The 19094-nt window shown below is 40.9% G+C and overlaps 1 protein-coding gene across 15 annotated transcripts in view; it reads left to right on the plus strand.

The window, feature by feature from the left end:
* ULK4 (unc-51 like kinase 4) overlaps positions 1-19094 on the plus strand; it is a 577302-nt gene that overhangs the window by 221221 nt on the left and 336987 nt on the right. For 14 of the 15 annotated variants that reach the window (XR_013549925.2, XR_013549926.2, XR_013549927.2 and 11 more), the window contains one exon: positions 14514-14606. The exons of the other annotated variant lie outside the window; for it this stretch is intronic. Coding sequence is in view for 11 of the 14 variants with exons in the window: in XM_078432438.2 (XP_078288564.2) it covers positions 14514-14606 (93 nt within the window). In the remaining 3 variants the exon portion in view is untranslated. The remainder of the gene's footprint in view (positions 1-14513; positions 14607-19094) is intronic. 15 annotated transcript variants of the gene reach the window in all.

Raw genomic sequence — 19094 nt, forward strand, 5'->3', positions numbered from 1 at the left:
AGTATGTGAATTTTTTTTTTTTAGACATTATGCTATTGTACACTTAATAGACTATAGCATAGTGCAAACTAACTTTTATACGTGGTGGGAAACCAAAAAGTTCATTTGACCTTTTTTATTGCTGCATTTACTTTACTTTGAGGGCCTGGGTTGGAACCCACTATATCTCCAAAGTATGCCTGGAGTTAAAGTTGAAAAACACATGCCAGATATCACTGTTAAGGAAAGTTTTACAGAATTCAAAGTTGCACGTCATGCGTTGATGTGTCTGCTTGATCCTGGTGTCCTCGGGGGCCCGAGCTGCAGTCTGAGGTCAACAGGTTTTCAGGAACAGCACTTTTCACCAAATGCTCCCCTCAGTTTGTTCAACTTCTCCAGATCTCTGGTTCTCATTGAGGAAAAAACTAACTTCCACGATGTATATAAACCTGGTCTGATTATATTTTGAAGCATTCAAGCCCTCGTCGTTGGTTTAGGAAGGTACATTTGTGAAGCCTGTGGCCAATGTGTCTGAGCCACCTCCTGGCTGAGGGGGCCTGTCTTGACAGGTTGGAGTTGAATCTGTAATGGCTTTGGCTTATCAAGCCAGACTCTTGTTTCTTTTATTCCTGCACTGCTGTACTTGGTCTCAGGGAGACTCCTGATAATGAATATATACTGTAAGAATACTTTTCTTACTGTGTGGTTCAGTCGGTTGAGCGTCTGACTTCGGCTCAGGTCATGATCTCGCAACCCGTGAGTTTGAGCCCCGCGTCGGGGTCTGTGCTGGCAGCTCAGAGCCTGGAGCCTAATTTGGATTCTGTGTCTTCCTCTCTCTCGGTGCCTCCCCCGCTCATGCTAGCACTCTCTCTCTTTCAAAAATAAATAGATATTAGAAAAATTTTATTTTGTTTTATTTTATTTTATTTTATTTTATTTTAATTTTTTTTAATGTCCTTTTCTGTAAGAACCAATGTTTATTAAGAAGGTACAGGCCCGTTTACAATAAATATCAATAACATCATGAAAGACTGGAACTATTGTATCAATACTGAACTTGTGTAACCAAAGCACATTCTGTATTTAAGGAAACACAGCATACACGTACTAAAACAAAAACAAAGAAAATCAAAAGAAGACAAACCCATACACAGCAAAATAAAACATCAGCCTTAAAATGAGAAATTTTAAAAAAGAATACTTTTGATACCCAAAGTAAAAAAGTGGTTATGTATATGAAAAAAAAATTTAAAACTTTGTTCGGTGGAGCTTTCTCATTAAGAAGCTATCAATGAAAGTATTTTTGGTTGCATATGTTATCTCGGAGTGTGTATGTTTGTACTTCCATGGGTAAATATGAGATTAGAATACTCTCTCATGGGATTAATTCATGCTTTTAGTGCCATTTTACACTTCTGATCTGTATGTAATTACATGCATATTTCTGACAAGAAAATATATGTATACATAGGTGTATACCTATGTACATAGGTATACCTATGTACACCTATGTATAAAAATATATTTGTGCAAAGTGTGATTTACTTTGGATATCTGCTATCTAACGGTTTATACAGAAGCATTTTTTAGGGCCTGATATGTGCCCCCACCATAGGGACAGGGTTTTCTTTAACCGGACTTCACAGTTTAATGATAGCTGGTGAACACTCATGCAGATTTGAAATGAAATTTCTTCATATCTTGAAGTCTGTCCACTTTTGGAACAGTTTATAAAATAAAAAGTGTTAACTCTATAATCCTGTGCTTTTGTTTTACTCATCTGAGCTGGATTAAATAATACGTCTTTCTCGTAACACGTATCTTTATGTTTTCCAGAGATGAGGGGTTGCAGAGAAAAATACAAATGAAACCACATGGCAGTTGAAGAACAAAAGTAATGTAGACGAGTTCAGGTTTTTATTAAGCAATTTGAAATCCACTTTGGATAATAATGATAGGGAGTTGGTTGGGACACGGAGTAGGATGTTTTCACGGCTTGTGGACTGATTCTGATGTGAAACATGGATCTTGGCTTTGCAATTCACGCTCTCAGCCTCAGTCTTCTCATCGGTAGAATAGAGACCGTGGTACCTAACTCAGAAGATACTTGCGGGAATTAAATGGGATACCTCTTGTAAGACGCTTAGTATGGTGTGTGGGGCATAGTACGTCCTTGGCAACAGCAGCACGACTGTTATTATTAGGTACGGTATTATCTCTCCTAGTAAGCTTTAAAATGAAGATTGTAATAATACGGTCATAGTGATAACAGTACCTACTTCAGACCTGTGAAGTGGCTATTGAAATAAATATTGCTGATTGTGCCTCCCTGGAATATATGTAAATGCTCAGTAAATGTTACGTAAAAACTTAAAAAGTGAAATACAAGTAATACGTTTATTTACTTTGACTTTGGAAACCTAGAAGTCTTGGCAAGGAGTTTGGGCTTTGATGATAACTCTTGGTAATTAGAAGTTTAGAGATGCTAATAATAGAAAATTTGTGTTCTTCATGAGTAGGCAAATATATGGCTTAAATCTTGCCATTTGTGACAGCATGAAGGGTCCTAGAGGATTTTACGTTAAGTGAAACAAGGCAGACTTGAGAAAGACAACATTTGGTTTCACTTAATATGTGAAATCAAAAAAACATAAACACATGAACAAGGAAGACAAAAACAGACGCATAGGAAATAAACTGTTGGTTACCTGAGGAGGTTGGGGAGGTGACAGATGGTGATAACTAGACAGGGATCATTTTGTAGTGTGTAAAAATATTGAATTTCCATGATGTATGACTGAAACTAATAAAATATTGTATCTCACTTGTACTTTAAAAAAAGAATTGTGAAGTTTCTAGAGTTTGTAAGAGTGACCTACATCTGTTTTGGTTTGGCAAATACACATATTAACATCGATACTTCTAATATATTTTAAATGTTTATTTATTTATTTGTTTAGAGAGAGTATGAGTGGGGAAGGGGCAGAGAGAGAGGGAGACAGAGTCTCCCAAGCAGGTGCTGCGCTGTCAGCACAGAGCCCGACACGGGGCTCAAACTCACCAACTGTGAGATCATGACCTGAACCGAAATCAAGAGTCAGATGCTTAACCGACTGAGTCACCCAGGCGCCCCTTAGTGTTGATACTTTTAATTTTGTTAAGGTTTTAATCCGTCTTTGGTCTTAAATAATACTCGTGCTAAAGTCAAGATGCTGGGCTTTTCTTGCACATAGGCAGTAGGCTTCCCAGTTTTCACTCAAAAGTGTCGTATTAAGACTGTTTTATTTGTAAATAGTAACACTCACACTAATTTGGAAAATAATTGTGTGCTCACATTAGGAGCTTGTGCTGACATCTACTCTAGCTGGATTCGGGGCTTTGAGTGATGTCTACAGTCCTGTGTGTTTGTGTCTTTCTCACCGTCTCTGTGCTCTGCCTACAGTTACGTGACTTTGTTCTCATAGAGGCTCTTTCTACTTGGTGGTTAAATGGCTCCTGGGCGGTGATCCTAGGGAAAGAGTGGGTGTCTTTTGTCATAGCTTTAGCAAAATGTTCAGGGAGGACAATAATTTAATCTTGTTAAATACCATGTGATACCTGTGTTCCAGGTGCTTATCAGAACGACTGTGTGATATAAATGAAAACTCAGTTGTAAGAATACATATCTTATTAAATATTAGTTATGGTTATCTCAGAGAAATAGAACCAATAGGAGGCATGTGTATATATAGAGAGTTACAATAAGGAATTTGCTCACATGACTGTGGAGGCTGAGAAATCCTGAGATCAGCAGTCGGCAAGCTGGAGACCCATCAGACCCAGCTGATGGTGTAGTCTGTTTTGAGTCTGAAGGCCTGAGAATGAGGAGAGCTGATTGGGGGTACATATCAGTCTGGAAACTGATAGGCTGAAGATTCAAGAAGAGCTGATGTTTCAGGGTTCCAGGGTGACTCAGTCTGTTAAGTGCCCAACTTTGTCTCAGGTCATGATCTTGCAGTTTGTGAGTTCGAGGCCCACGTCAGGCTCTGTGCTGACAGCTCAGCTGTGGATTCTGTGTCTCCCTGTCTCTCTGCCCCTCCCTGACCTGTGCCATGTCTCTCCCTCTCTCAAAAATCAATGAACATTAAAAAAAAACTTAAAAAGGAAGAGATAATGTTTCAAGTCCAAAGGCAGCAAAAGAACAGTATCCCAGCTCAAGGCAGTAGAACAGAGGAATTCCCTTTCACTCAGCATTTTTGTTTTACTCAGGCCTTGAACGGATTGAATGAGGCCCACCCATGTTGGGCAGGGCAGTCTGCTTACTTAGTTTACTGACTCAAATATTAATCTTATCCGGACAGACCCAGAATAACGTTGGGCCAAGTATCTCTGTGCTCATGGCCCAGTCAAGTTAACAGATAAAATCACCCATCGCTTCATCTATCGTAAATAACAAGGCTGAATTGCTTTCCTATATAAATTAATGAATTAAGAGAAAAGAATTGTTACATCTTCACAGCGTATGTGCTTTGCTTTCTGAAGAGTTGAACTTAAGTTGTATTTGTTCGGTGCCTTTTCTCTGGACAGTTATCATACCCTGGCTGGCGAGATGGTGTTTCATTTAGACTTTGAAATCTAGATAGGATTGCATAGAGAAGGCGTAATCTAGATAGGATTGCATAGGAAGAGGAGTAGGTCTTCTGGTCAAGAATAGGGTAAGCAAAGGCATGGAAGAGGCAGAGTAGTGAGAAGTACACAGGCCAGCTGCTTTCCAGCAGATATCTGCATGTGATCGTTGCATGATGTGAGCCAGGGAGGGAATATTTTTCTCTTAATCAGCTTATCTATTCACTGGTACCAATTGAGGACGTTTTACTGTAGATGTTGCTGTAGTTGAGATGACCGAGATAGGCACAGCTTTTATGGAACATGGACAGTCTGCCAGAGCCAAATATTTTGGAAATTAATATTTTTTAACTAAAGAAGTCTGTAAGCTCTGCAAAAGAAGTGTTTACATAAGTATAACTTAAATACCGAAGCCCGCTTCCTTCAACACTGAGCCTGTGTAGTATTCACGAACCTGCCACAGAGTACAGGTTCTTTCCGAAATGCTCTGTGCGTTTACTACCCCTTAGCTTTTGAATTGCACAATTTACCCATTTAACTGTCTAAAGCTCAGTGTTTCTCAACGTTTTATGACCTTAAGACACTATTTCTGATGGCTTATCTGTTAACATCTCCCGAGAACTCCTTTGATCACAGTTTTGAAATCCTACTCAAGGGCATTTCCATTAAGATCAAGAACAAGAAAAAGATGCTCACCATCAAAACTTTTATGTAACTTTTCATCATGAGTATTAACTAACGTGATGATACAGGAATATTAAACTCTGATATCCTACTAGATTCGTATTGATGCATAACAAATCACCACACACTTAGTGGCTTTAATCAGCATCTACTCAGCCCTGTAGGTTGGAAGTCTGACATGGTGTGACTGGGTCCTCTGCTCCGGATCTCATGCCCCCGAAGTCCGGCATCTGCGGGTGTCCTTGCCTGAAGACTAGGGGAGAAACCGGCTTGTTGAGGTCGTTGGCAGAATTAGGTTTCTTGCAGTTTGCATTAGTTTCATACCACACGCTGACTGGCTCAAAACACCAGAAATTTCTTCTTTGACAGGTTAGGAGGTCAGAAGTTCACGGTCAAAGTCTTGGCAGTGTTGGTTCCTTTTGGAGGCTCTGAGGGAGAAACCATGCCTCTCTCCTGGCCCGTGATGGCTGCCAGCAATCCTGGGTTTATAGCAGCATCCACTGCAGTCTCTGGCTGTCTTCTCATGGCCTTCTTCCCTGTGTCTGCCTTGAATTTGCCTCTGCTTTTCTCGTATAAGGACACCTGTCATTATGTTTTTTTTTTTAGTGTTTGGTTTGAGAGACAGAGCAAGCAGGGGAGGGGCAGAGAGACAGGAAGAATCCCAAGCAGGATCTGCGCCATCGGCACAGAGCCTGATGCAGGGCTTGAACCCACGAACTACGAGATCATGATCTGAACTGAAATGAAGAGTTGGACACCTAAATGACTCAGCCACCCAGGCGCCGCATAAGCCCCTTCCAAAGAAGGTCGATTTCACAGGTCCTGGGCGTTAGGACTTGGGCATATTGTTTGGGACCATTATTCACCCTGGTGCACAGTTGTAGGACCAAAGTCCTTCCCTTCCCTTAGGTGCCCACATTTCTTTTCCCCGGGTCTCTCCATCTTTAACTCAGCAACACTTGTCAAACCTCCCTCATGTGTGCAACCTCTCTGAGCTCCTCTTCTGCAACCACCTTGAGAAAACTCTGTGTGCTAAGGTAGGTGATGTTGGCCATTGGTAGTCTGGGTCTCGTGATTAGAATATACTTAGAGACAAATCTTGGCCCTGCCACACTTGGTGTCTATGCCCTCACTTCTTGCCCCTCTTCTTTCTTCCTTCAGTTTCCCCTCCTTCAAGATAGCTGGAATGCTGCTGATGTAACTTGAGTTTTCTGTGTGATTCATGAGGAAAAAGTTTTTTTCTGGGAAGAAAAATAACTGTATATACTTGGAAAATTACTGTGATTTCCTTCAGCTGAAAGACAAGGTTTAATCTGAAAGTGTCATGCAGAAGAGGCAATATTTAATGGAACTTAAGTCCAGAATGACTTCATCCATTAAAATCGGCACCTCTCTCCAGCTTAATATCCAATGAACTCATAGTATTGAAAGTAATCTTCTCCTGACTGGTTTTTGTCTGAGACTTGTTGCATAAGGTGTGGGCATTTCTCCTTCAACATTTAACCACAAATGGGGCTAGATCCTTAACTCAGGTAAGACACTATTGCTCTTCTTGGCGAAGAAGAAGTTTTAATATTCATACAGAGGTAAATGTCATTTGTACTATATTGTGTGATTGTGCATACAAGGGTGAAAGCCTTTCCTTTCATCCTCCCTCCTTTTTTTCTTTTTCTTTCTTAGTTAATTCATTCAATAAATATGTATTGAGTGACTTCGATGTGCTGGGCATGGAGAATGCTATGGTGGGCAAGATTGAATCCCTGCCCCTCAGTGCAATTACATTCTGGTGGTTGAGACAAAGAAGTAAACAAATAAATACGTAAGATCACTCCAGTTAATTGTGAGCATTGTACAGAAAAATGAAACATAAAACAGTGTCAGAGGATAGAGAAGGATAGTAAAGGGAATGAGGAAGGGGTTGTTTCAGGTAGGATAGTCAGGATAGGCTTTATGTAAGGCAGCAAGCCATGGCGAAAATCTCTGGAATTTGCCTTGGCTAGACTGGAACTACTTTGCTAACGTGTACTTTAGTTTTCATATTTTCTTTTAGCTTTGTGTGTTTTGAAAAGAGATCATGCTGATATAAATGTGCTTAGAGTGTTTTTATGACAATATGGCATTCAGCATTTCTCTCCTGGGGAAAATGAGTACTGCCTTTCTTCTTTATAATTCTCTTGTGACTTGTACAATCACCAGGGCCATAATGACTTTATAAATTATTAAGGCTTTGTTTTTAGAATCTCAGAAAGGACTATATTCTTTACAAATTAGAATTGTATTTTCTTTTAGAAATTGGAATTTATAAGTGGGTTCCATTAGTGGCAATACACCATAGAGCTGTTTATCGGGCTTTGAAATAATATCCAGTAAAAGTCATGAGTTTGACTACGTGGTTTATATGTTGTTTGCTTAAAGAACATCCAGATGGTTCTGTATTGCGTATTTGTCTCCCTTAACCACAAGTATTCTATGTTAAAATAGACATGAACTTGGCCATTTCTGGTGGGAATCAGAGTAGGTCGAGTATTTCAATTTTAGCTTTTCCTTAATTTTATTTTGCAGATAAAATTTAAATCACAGATGTTTTTGCAGCAGATAGAAGCATCATAAATTTCTACTTTGTTCCTTTTACCTAAGCCTTTGCTGTTTTGAGTGTGTACCTAATCAGTGCATTTAGCTCTGTAGAGTGATTCCCGCCCGCCCTCTGCCCCAGGACACAACCTATAGGAATCTAAATTGGGATAATTTTGGAATGAAAGTAAGGGCAAATATTCTTGTATCCTTCTGACTTGGGATAATTCTAATACTCCAGGTTTTTGGATAATATTTTGTTTGTTGCTTTATTGAAGTCTTTTTTTTTTTTTGCCTTTCAGGTCTTTGTAATAAAAATTTGCTGTTGATTTTATTGAAGAAATCCAGACGAGATTAGGGTTTACTATCTGAAATTATATTGTAACATTTTCTTTGAGGTCATACCTGTTTTTCTTTCACTTAAAGAAATATATATGTATATATATGTATATATATATAAATATATGTGTATATATGCCATTTGTTTCTCCATCCACTTATTTATCCATTTAACTTCTGATAGACTTAAGTATCTATGCATCCATGCAAGACAATGGAATATCATGTAGAATTTAGGTCACGTAAAAATCACAAGACCGAAAAGTTCTCAAGATATCCACTCTTTATTTGGTTTATACCCTCTCTTAGTTCATAAAATTTTGAAATTGACTCAGGATATCACCTAGTCAAATTTTGGATGAAACTATACAGAAAATGCCAAAGAGTAGATTATCTACTCTTTGCTCACAGAGGTCTGAGGGGAGGTCTTCAAACCGCTCGAAAGGCAGATTTCACCTCCATGCCTTTGCTGTTTGGTAGCCTTCTCTTAAGGTAACCTTACACCTCTCTTTCCTCTAAGCCCTAAGTGTTGAATCCATCTTGCTTTCTGTTAGATATGCCTTTTAACACACTGTTTTCCTCATATCTTTCCCTTGCTCAAAAACCCTTTACATTGTAGAAAGTAATATTAACACCGCTTACCCAGCCATTCAAGGCTCTCGAGTTTTGCCTTTTGGCAACCATTTTATGTTAATACCTGCCCGTGCCTCTATATGATCTCTCCATTCTAGTGAGATTTGCTTAGTACTTGTTGAAATTTACTCCTGGGAACCTGTCTGTTCTGTCAGTTCTCACACACCAGACTGTGATATCTGTATCTATTCTAATATAATCCTGTTTTATTGACTGTCTTGTAATTTACTTATCTACACCTACATTTCTTTATTATTATTATTATTATTTGAGAAAGAGAGTGGGGGAGAGGTAGAGAGAGAGGAAGAGAGAGAATCTCAAGCAGGCTCCAATGCTGTCAGCACAGAACCCAACACGAGGCTCGAACTCCTGAACCATGAGATCATGACCTGAGCTGAAACCAAGAGTCAGACGCTTAATTGACTAAGCCACCCGGGTGCCCCTCTACACCTACATTTCTAAATATACTATAAATCATTTAAATAATTTCCAGTTGCTGAGTATCTAGGATTTTCCCAGTATTTCACAATTATATCTACTGCTACAAAGAACCACTTTCAGGGCTACATCTTTGGGTGTGTACTATTTCTCTTTGTTGAATCTTTAGGGTTGGAATCATAAACAGACCTATGTTTGTAAGGTCATTTGTTGGGTATGTGTTGACAGATTTTTTTCAGAGGTGATGAAGAGTTTATGTGACCAGTTTCCATTTATGAACCTATTTTATTGTATCCTTGTTATCTCTTACTTGAATTCCTTCAGATATTAGTGAAGTTGGCAATCCTCCCCCCCACCCCCCACCCCTCCCTGCTGGTCCCATGCTTCTTGGCCATTTACATTCTTCTTAGGTAGATTTTGTTCAGCTTTTTTTTTTTTGATGTTTATTGGTTTGCAATAGCTCTTTATATATTAGAATATTTACTGTTTTCTACCAACATTCTGCAACTTTTTCCTTCATTTGATTTGTTTATGGTGGTTTTGCCATTGAGAAATATTACTTAAAAACTTTAAAGCTATAAAGTTTTTTGATTCATTTCTTATTGTCATGCTACAGAGGGCTTTGTGATTATGTGAATACTCATTTCAGTATTTTAATGGAAGTTAAATTTTTTTACTTAAATTTTAATTACTTGACAATATATTTTCATAAGCTATGTCCTGACCATTCTAACTCCTTTCTAAGATCACTCTTTCTTGTCCAATATTGTGTCACCTTTCTTTCCTTTTAATTTGTGTGTGTGTATGTATTTTCTTGGTCCCACCCAACACTTAACAATCATCGTGGTTTTGGGGACACCTGGGTGGCTCAGTTGCTTAAGTGTCTCTTGTTTTGGGCTCAGGTCATAATCTCACAGTTAGTGGGATGGAGCCCCATATCAGGCTCTGTGCTGATAGCATGGGGCCCGCTTTGGATTCTGTGTCTCCCTCTCTCTCTGCCCCTCCCCCACTCATGTGCTTGCTCTCTCTCAAAATAAATAAACTTAAAAAATTATTATTATGGGTTTGTAAAGTAATTCAGCTTTTCGTTTAGCAGGATCTTCCTCACTGTACTTCTCTCTGAAGTTCCTTGGATATGCTGGAATTCTTCCCCCCCCCCCCCCCCCCAGATTGGCAGAGTGGACCTCTTTAAGATATGGACCTCCCCTTACCCTCAACAGAATTTCTACTCTTTCCACTTGGCCAATTCTTTGGCCACTTCCCCAGAGTGACTTCTCCCAATAATGCAGAGTTCTTTTGATAGCCTGTTTCTACTTCCTGCCAGCTTACTTAATTGGGCATCAGTTTCACCAGGCACTTGACCAGATAGGGAAGAGACCACCCCTTGGATTCCTGAATAGGTGATTTTTAGTGGTTTTCTCTTCTTTGGGATAGATGTGGATTTAGTATGAATGGCTTTTCTTGCTTGGGTCCTAGCTGTTGGGGACCTGGAAAAGAGCCCTTATTTATAAGGGAGGATTCTAGAAGTAAAAGAGTGTGGAGGCTTATGTTGCTAGTGATCTCAGTCTGTGGCCAGGCTCAGTGCATTCAGAGTGCTCCTCTCCAGCCCGTGCCCATTGGAATGGGCCAGTTCTTCCCCGGTCACTTTCCTTCCAAGCCTTTTCAGAAGTCTAGGCTTATCACTGTTTTTTTCCCCCCTGCCAAGTCACATTCAGAGGAGTGTGAGATCCAATTACTATCAGCTCAGCTGCTTTATCTCCGTTAGGAAGACAAGCTTAATAAATCACAGCATTCTCTTGGCTAGTTCTTGCTGACCATTATAAACCTATGTTTGATGAAATGGAAGTATATTCAATATATTCGGTATTTGTATTCCAAACATATCTATTATGAATCTTACCCTTCTTTTCCAAGGGGAGAGAAACATAATATTCTTTGGGAAAACTCTCATGCACAGGCCAGTACAGGCTTCATCTTTCCCTCCTGTTTCAAGGTCAGATAACCTCAAACAACCTAAGACATTTGAATTTCAGGCAGTCAAGCTTCATCCGTGTGTTCTTTATAAATGTAGATTCTGTATATTCTTGTTAACTCCATTTTAAAATATTTTATATTTTCTCAGTCTTATTGAGATTGTCTATTACATTTCTAACCAATTGTCCATATCTTCTGTTGTGTTTTCCACAAGAAAAGTACGGAAGATCACATGGGAAGCGTTTTAAAACTCCTAGGTTAATGGCCCTTTCCTCAATGATTCAGCTAAGTCTGGGAATGAGGGCAAGGGGAGCCGGTTGTCCAGGGTGAGAATTGGACTGACGCATCAGAAATCTCCCATCCCCCCTTCATTTGAAATTCTCTGGCTGACAATTCCCAAATACTGGTAAGCAGCTGACGAGTGCATTCTCCTCTTACCTGACTTGCATACATCACTTTAAACTCAGTAAAGCCTCAGTTCCCCTCTTCAGGATGTGTGCCCTAAAGAGCTAATAACTTAACAAGTGTGGGGTGCTCAAGCCCTTCCCATTAATGACAAAGAAACTGGCCCTTGATGGGCTGGGAGATAACTTCTGAGCCTTCAGAATATCCTGCCAGATAAAGAGTCTCTGTGTATATGAAGCCTTGAGCCATGCCAGACCCTTTATGCTAACGATGTGAATCTGGGTGGGGGCCTTGGGCAATACCAAATCAGCTTGTTGACCCCTGGAGGGGCTGGAGCCCTAAGCACTAAGGTTAGCCACGCAGACGCTCCATGCCCGTGTGACTGACGCCTGATGAAACCCTGGACACCAGTGCTCTAGTGAGCTTCCCTGGCTGGTAGTCTTTCATCCTTGTTGTCCACACTGTTGCTGGGATGATAAACTGTCCACACACCTCCGCTGGGAAAGGGCAACTGGAGGCTCATAACCGGTCCCTCCTGGACTCTGCCCTGTGCATCTTTCATCTTTGCTGGTATTCACCGTAACAAACTGTGATCGGTAGTGTAACAGCTCTTCTGTGAGTCTTTCTAGTAAATCATTAAACTGGAAGGTTGTCTTGGGTACCCCCAACTTAGGATGTAAGAGCTTTTTATTTTACAAGAAAGGAATAATGATTTCTCTCTAATATGTGGAGTTCCTTTTTTTTTTTCAAACTGGATGTTAAATGTTATGAATACATTTTTTAACACCTCTAAAGGTGTTTCTGCGATGTTTGTTTTCTTCATATGATAAAATGTAGCATTTTCCTAAATTTGATTATTTTCAATCCTAAAAGTACTTATGCTCGGTTGTGCTGTATTTTTTTGACATGTTGTTTTCTTTGATTTATTAAAAAAATTTTTTTAAGCGTTTATTCATTTTGGAGAGATGTAGAGAGAGCATGAGTGGGGGAGGGACAGAGAGAGAGGGAGACACAGAATCCGAAGCAGGCTCCAGGCTCTGAGCTGTCAGCACAGAGCCCAACACGGGGTTTGAACCCATGAACTGTGAGATCATGACCTGGGCCGAAGTTGAATGCTTAACTGACTGAGCCACCCAGGCGCCCCTTTTCTTTGATTTATTAACATTTATGATTTTCTTATGAATGATTGATATTTAGATTTTTATCTTTGACATACCTGGGCAAAACTTTTAATTACTAGAATTTAAAAATATTTTATAAGAAACTTCTAAAATTCTGAAAGGTGATACTTCCTGTCTCCTTAAACAGAGCACTCTACCCAATTTAACATTTTCTTGACTCACTACCCCCGTTTTGAACATGATGGTGTATAATGGGCCCTGTGGTCCCATCGAGGTACGAGCAGCTGTTTCTTCTACGTTAAATGCTCCCCAGACTTCTCTCTGTTTGGAGTTCTTGGATTAGCTTTTTTGTGTGTTTCCTATGCCTTCAAGTCCCAGTTCTTTCTGTAATAGTCCCTCTCCTCCCTTTACTTGGCTCCTATTTTAATGGCTGTGGGATTAGAGACTGCATAATTAAGCTTGTTATATAATGATTTCCAAAATGAGAGTAAATAGGCTCTGATAAGAGCCTGGGGCCTTATCCTCTAGATGAAAAGCATCCGCTTCATGTCATGGACTTTTAAATATACATTTTGGGTTTTGGGAGGTGTTTTAACTCCCTTTTAGTTATTGGTTGTTCCAGGGAGTTGGCTCATAAAGTTGATTGGTTGGTTTGTTCATCTGTCCATGTGTCCATCCATTTATCCAACTGTCCATCCCTTCACCTGCCACTTATTTATGGAGCACCTACATGGTACCGTATACCAAATAGCTGAGCCTGAAAAGGGGAGGACACGGTATGTTAACCAGCCTGTGCCTGACAAAGAACGTGGGAGCAAAGTCTGAGCCGTGTTGTGGGAATTTTTAGTAAAGGCCTGCTGTTTATTTATCTTTTTAGTTTTATTCTCTCTGGCAATCATTTACATTTCACATGTTCAAGTGGTAATGAGAAAAGTGCTGTGCAGAAACGAGTTAACACGGCAGGTCTGAGACTGCCGTCCTTAGAAAGGCCGGCCCTTGGCTGGCTGGCATCTTCGAACTTGGCTCTCCGGGTGTTGCCAGTCACCGTTTGACTGATGGGGGGAGTTCAGGGTGGCCAGGCCATTGTGCAGCCAGCATGCTTTATGCCGAACGCCTGCTTTCCTCCTGGGATGGATTTCGATACTTGTTAGAGGTTGCGTAAGCGTCCGGCACCCAGTAAAAACCTGGGTCACTTGAGTCTCTGATGGGCAGAAAGACCACACGCGTGTGACACGTTTTTATTGCCGGAGGAAAGACCGTGCCGTCTCTGACCTCTTACTGGAGGAGATAGCATAAGGAAGCCTGTGCACAGAATCCTCCTGGCTCCTCCTGCGTCCTTCTCCCTGATGACTCATCTGCGTGCCCTGGCCACAAAGCTCTACTGAACGAATGTCCACCATGACTCCACCGTGAGCAAATCTCTGCACTTGAGGGTGGTCTTGGGGTCCCTGCCACAGGTGCCTGATGTTCATCAGTCTCTTACTCTGTGTGTAGCCTCACGCCGATCCTTTTACACGGGTCGTCTCATTGCAGCGTCCCCAAAACAGACCTCTGTGCGGCGGGTGGGTGCCCTCATCACCACTGGCAAGTGAAGCTGTTTGAAGGTTCATGAAGTTAAGTGCCCTGTGCCGGTCCTTCATCTCACACATTGGCTTCTTTTTTCCCCAGATGTTGGCACCTTATGGTTTATCGCTTCCGTTGTCCAGAGGGGAGGTTAAGTGAGGAAAACCACTGAGTATTTTTTTCATCACTTTGTCATCTCAGGTACGAGCACATCCTCGCGGAGCCTGACCCAGTACCAGCTTATGCTCTGAAACTGCTCGTTGCCCTGACTGAACACAACCCAACCTTCACCAGGTACTGTAACCCCAGATTTAAAATGGATTTTGTGTGTTCTAACAATGTCACAGATGATGAGATTCTGAAAGGCTAACGTTTGAGTTAACCGAAGTGGTCATTTCTCACGTTTGATGGTTTGTGGTGTCTCTCATTGATGCTGTTTTGGGTCCTGTTCTCATGTTTTTAATCCCTTATTGTACTTTTTGTGGAAAGTCAACTGTGGAGTTCACAGTGCTTTAAAATGATAAATTCTTTAACGAGAAAGAAACTAACATATACTTTTAAAAATGTCGATTGGGGGGCGCCTGGGTGGCGCAGTCGGTTAAGCGTTCGACTTCAGCCAGGTCACGATCTCGCGGTCCGTGAGTTCGAGCCCCGCGTCAGGCTCTGGGCTGATGGCTCGGAGCCTGGAGCCTGTTTCCGATTCTGTGTCTCCCTCTCTCTCTGCCCCTCCCCCGTTCATGCTCTGTCTCTCTCTGTCCCAAAAATAAATAAAAAACGTTGAAAAAAAAATTAAAAAAAAAAAAAATGTCGATTGGTGCCTCCTATTGTACTGAGCAGTTTATTAAATCTGTAGTTTTGGACTCTACCATTTTGCTTAGTTGGCATACTTCTTTTAAGCACTTCTTTTTTTTAAATTTTTTTTTTTAATGTTTATTTTTGAGACAGAGAGAGACAGAGCACGAGAGGGGGAGGGGCAGAGAGAGAGGGAGACACAGAATCAGAAGCAGGCTCCAGGCTCTGAGCCATCAGCCCAGAGCCCGACGCGGGGCTCGAACTCACGGACCGCGAGATCGTGACCTGAGCTGAAGTCGGACACTTAACCGACTGAGCCACTCAGGCGCCCCTCTTAAGCACTTCCTAATAGTGCCTCTGTTGAAGATACTACGTGTGGTGCAAATTTTACAAAACTAGTTGCTAGGATAGTGACAACTGCTTTCAGTCTTGCACAGGAGAGCCCCCAGGTACATAGAAGGGGTGAAGCGGAAGCCCTCCTTGCTTTCAATCAAGAAAGCTAGTTTTGGTTGTTAGGTGACATCTGGGGACCTTTGCGTTTGGACACCGTCTGCAGGTGCACTGACTTCTATAGTCGCCGGTTGGTCTTTAACAAGGAACTGAGTCACACATCCCCAACCACCTTGATTTCATCTGGTCTCTTGTTCCACCACAGAAGATAGTGAATAGTGACGAGCCACCAGCAGTGCTCCTAGTGAACAGGAAAGACTGTAGACCATCCATTCAGAGTGAGAGGCTGAACGGAAACGTTTCTAGCGTGCGAGCCAAGGCACAGAGGTATGCCGCGACTGAGTCGCAGGGGTGCCGAGGCGTCTTTGTGTCATTTGCGGTGTTGAGGCTGGTGTAGACTTCAGGCCCACTTCCTTCTGCTGTGAGCGAACTCATTCATTTCCAGTGAGTGACCTATAAATACCACCCTGTACTCTCTGTGCCACGTTGCAAACAAATTTGGGGAGCACTTATCCTTGTCAATTGTAAATCCAAAGGCACTGTTCTCTTTTCCTACAGAAGAAATTTAATTGTAAAGAGTATACCTGTATTAAAAGTTAAATAACAATTTGGACAGTTATTTCTTTCCTGGAGCTTTGGTACCAGGTGCTAATACTGTATCCTAATTGCCTGTTTTGATTGGCTCGGGCAGATTGCATTTACTTTTTTTAATGCTGACTCTTTCACGTGGCATGCTTTCCAGGCAATTCCTCTTCTTGCCAAGTCTCTATTCAATTCTTCTGAGTTTCCTCACACTGAGAGGAAGAACCTAGTGCAGTAGATGACCCATATACAATCTTTTTATTTTAAAAATGACTACGTTTGGAAGACATTTTATTCTTTTCTTTTTGAAGTTTACAAGCAGATTTCAGTGGATTAATTTTTATAAATGTTTTTCTTTGCTTTCATTGCACAAATAAGATCTGTGTATATTGTGTGTATTGTGTGTGTATCAAAGTCCAACAGTAAAATCAATACGTCCCTAGGTGTCCTCATTTCCCTCCCACACTTCCATACACAGGTCTCTGCCAGGGGTAATAATTTGTATTATTTTGGTGATGTCTGTCCTGAATCTTTTGAGGCTGTTTAGATCTAATAGTCATATACTGAAATAAATGGCTTTGCTTTCGGGTTGTTGATTTAAAGAAAATCATAGATAGTATCACTGTGTATGTATTTTTCTAAAATTTGCTTTTTTACGTATCAAAATTATTGGGAGAGTTTTTACATTAGTACTTATTTATACTCTTGGTGATATCTTTGCCAAACTAATGGATAAGAATGGGATATTATTTTACATTGTGTAATGATAACATTGAACGTCTTAATACTTATTTACTTAAATCGTAACAGGTACATAACCTTCAGTTCTCCTTCAAAGTATCTCTTGTAGAGAAAAACTCCTATATATGCAAAGATTTCTACCTAGGCAAATAATTTTTAAAATGAGACAAATAGGGGCGCCTGGGTGGCTCAGTCGGTTAAGCATCCGACTTCGGCTCAGGTCATGATCTCGCAGTTCGTGGGTTCGAGCCCCATGTTGGGCTCTGTGCTGACAGCTCAGAGTCTGGAATCTGCTTCGGATTCTGTGTCTCCCTCTCTCTCTGTTCCTCCCCCACTCATGCTCTGTCTCTCTCTCTCTCTCTCAAAAATAAATAAATGTTAAAAAAAAACTTTAAGAAAAATAATCTTTGAATTCTCATACAGCCATAAAATATACAGTGTAACAGTTTGAATGGGCAAGATAAATTTGAATACAAAGATATCCAAATAATTTTGTTAACTGAGACCACTTATGACCCTCCAGCACCCATTTAAATACTGCTTTTGCTCTATGTAAGGTCTCTTTCTGGATTCACTTATTGTGTGTTTGCCTTTCTTCTGAAGAGGCAGGCTATTTTGGCTGAGGCTCCAGAGGTCAAGAGAAAGCATTAAAGGCCTATTGCCATCCGCCTGCCCTCTCCCCACCCCACCCCTTTAAAGGGAGGCCCCACGCCCACAGACTTTAACAATCTATGTGCAGTTGGCAAAGTCTACTCACACATCTTGACGGAAAGGATCGGGAAGGAAAAGTAATATGTAATTAGACTTCAGAGTTTGTTTTTATTTCCCTAACTGGAGTTTTAAAAAAGTGTAGGGGTGCCTGGGTGGCACATTAGGTTCTGTGCTGGCAGTGGGGGGCCTGCTTGGGATTCTGTCTGACCTACCTGCCCCTCCCCCGTGTGTTCTTTCTCTCTCTCTTTCAAAATAAATCAATAAACTTAAAAAATATATATATATCCAGAGATAGATACTGAGAAGTCCTGTTCCTTCCTCTGTCCATTCTGCTTTTTCTTCACCTCTCTTTTATCACAGATGGGTAACTACCTTTATTTATTTTAAGCTAATGTGAATATGTATTTTCTCATTTCTCTCTTTTACACACAAGTTGCATATGATGTATGGTCTTCTGCCCCTTCTTTTTTTCACCTAATGGTATATCCCCAATATTTGTTTCTATAGCAATATACAGAGAGTTTCTCTGTTAAGTTTTACAGTTATAGAATCTTCCATTGTATGGATATAAAATCTAATTAGTGTCTGATGGATGGACTTGAGTTCTAATCTTGCGATACTGCAAACAATAATCTATATATCATTTTGTACGTATGCTTGTACACCTTATGGGGTAAATTCCTAAGTGGTATTTAGGTTTCAAAGGATAAATCCATTTGAAAGCTTTTTTTTTTTTAAAAAACACGGCCGCGTTGTCCTCCGTGGGGATTTTCCCATTTTGCATCTCCCGGGGACGTGTTTGAGGATGCCTGTTTCCCTGTAGCTTTGCCTCAGAATTTGTTGCTAAGCTTTGAAATTGGTCCGGCCTGATGAGATAGATTATTTCAGTGTGATTTTAGTTTCCATTAGTCATGAGTGAGGTTGAGTATCTCTCTTTATAGTTAGGGGCTTTCGTGGGTTTTTTGCTCATTCTGTTTGCCATCAGTTGGGTCTTGGCAATGACACTCCTCAGACCGAATCACCTCCTGCCTGGCTTTCCATTTGCACAGATATAGCAGAGCCTGCTAATCCATTTGACTTTGAACAGCTTGCCTTATTATTATTATTATTTTTTTGGCTGTCATGAAGAGTGCGGCCAATGAGTTTTCCTTTGCATGCTCCGTGGTGAATCCACGCACGTGTCTCCACTGAGCACCCGTGCTGGAGTGGAAACACTGACTCACAGAGCTTGTGCTTGCCCAGGTCGAGTAGATAACTGCTGAGCAGTTTCCCAGTTTGTTGTACTGATTTGCATTGCTACTGGCATTGTTCTAGAGGTTTGGTTGTCATATAAGCTTTTTCTTTTTTAATTTTTTAAAATGTTTATTTATTTTTGAGAGAGAGAGAGAGAGAGAGAGAGAGAGAGAGAGAGACCGAATATAAGCAGGGGAGGGGCAGAGAGAGAGAGGGAGACACAGAACCGGAAGCAGGTTCCAGGCTCTGAGCTGTTAGCACAGAGTCCGACGC

The sequence above is a fragment of the Panthera onca genome, chromosome C2, assembly GCF_046562875.1.
Source record: "Panthera onca isolate mPanOnc1 chromosome C2, mPanOnc1 haplotype 2, whole genome shotgun sequence".
Taxonomy (NCBI): domain Eukaryota; kingdom Metazoa; phylum Chordata; class Mammalia; order Carnivora; family Felidae; genus Panthera; species Panthera onca.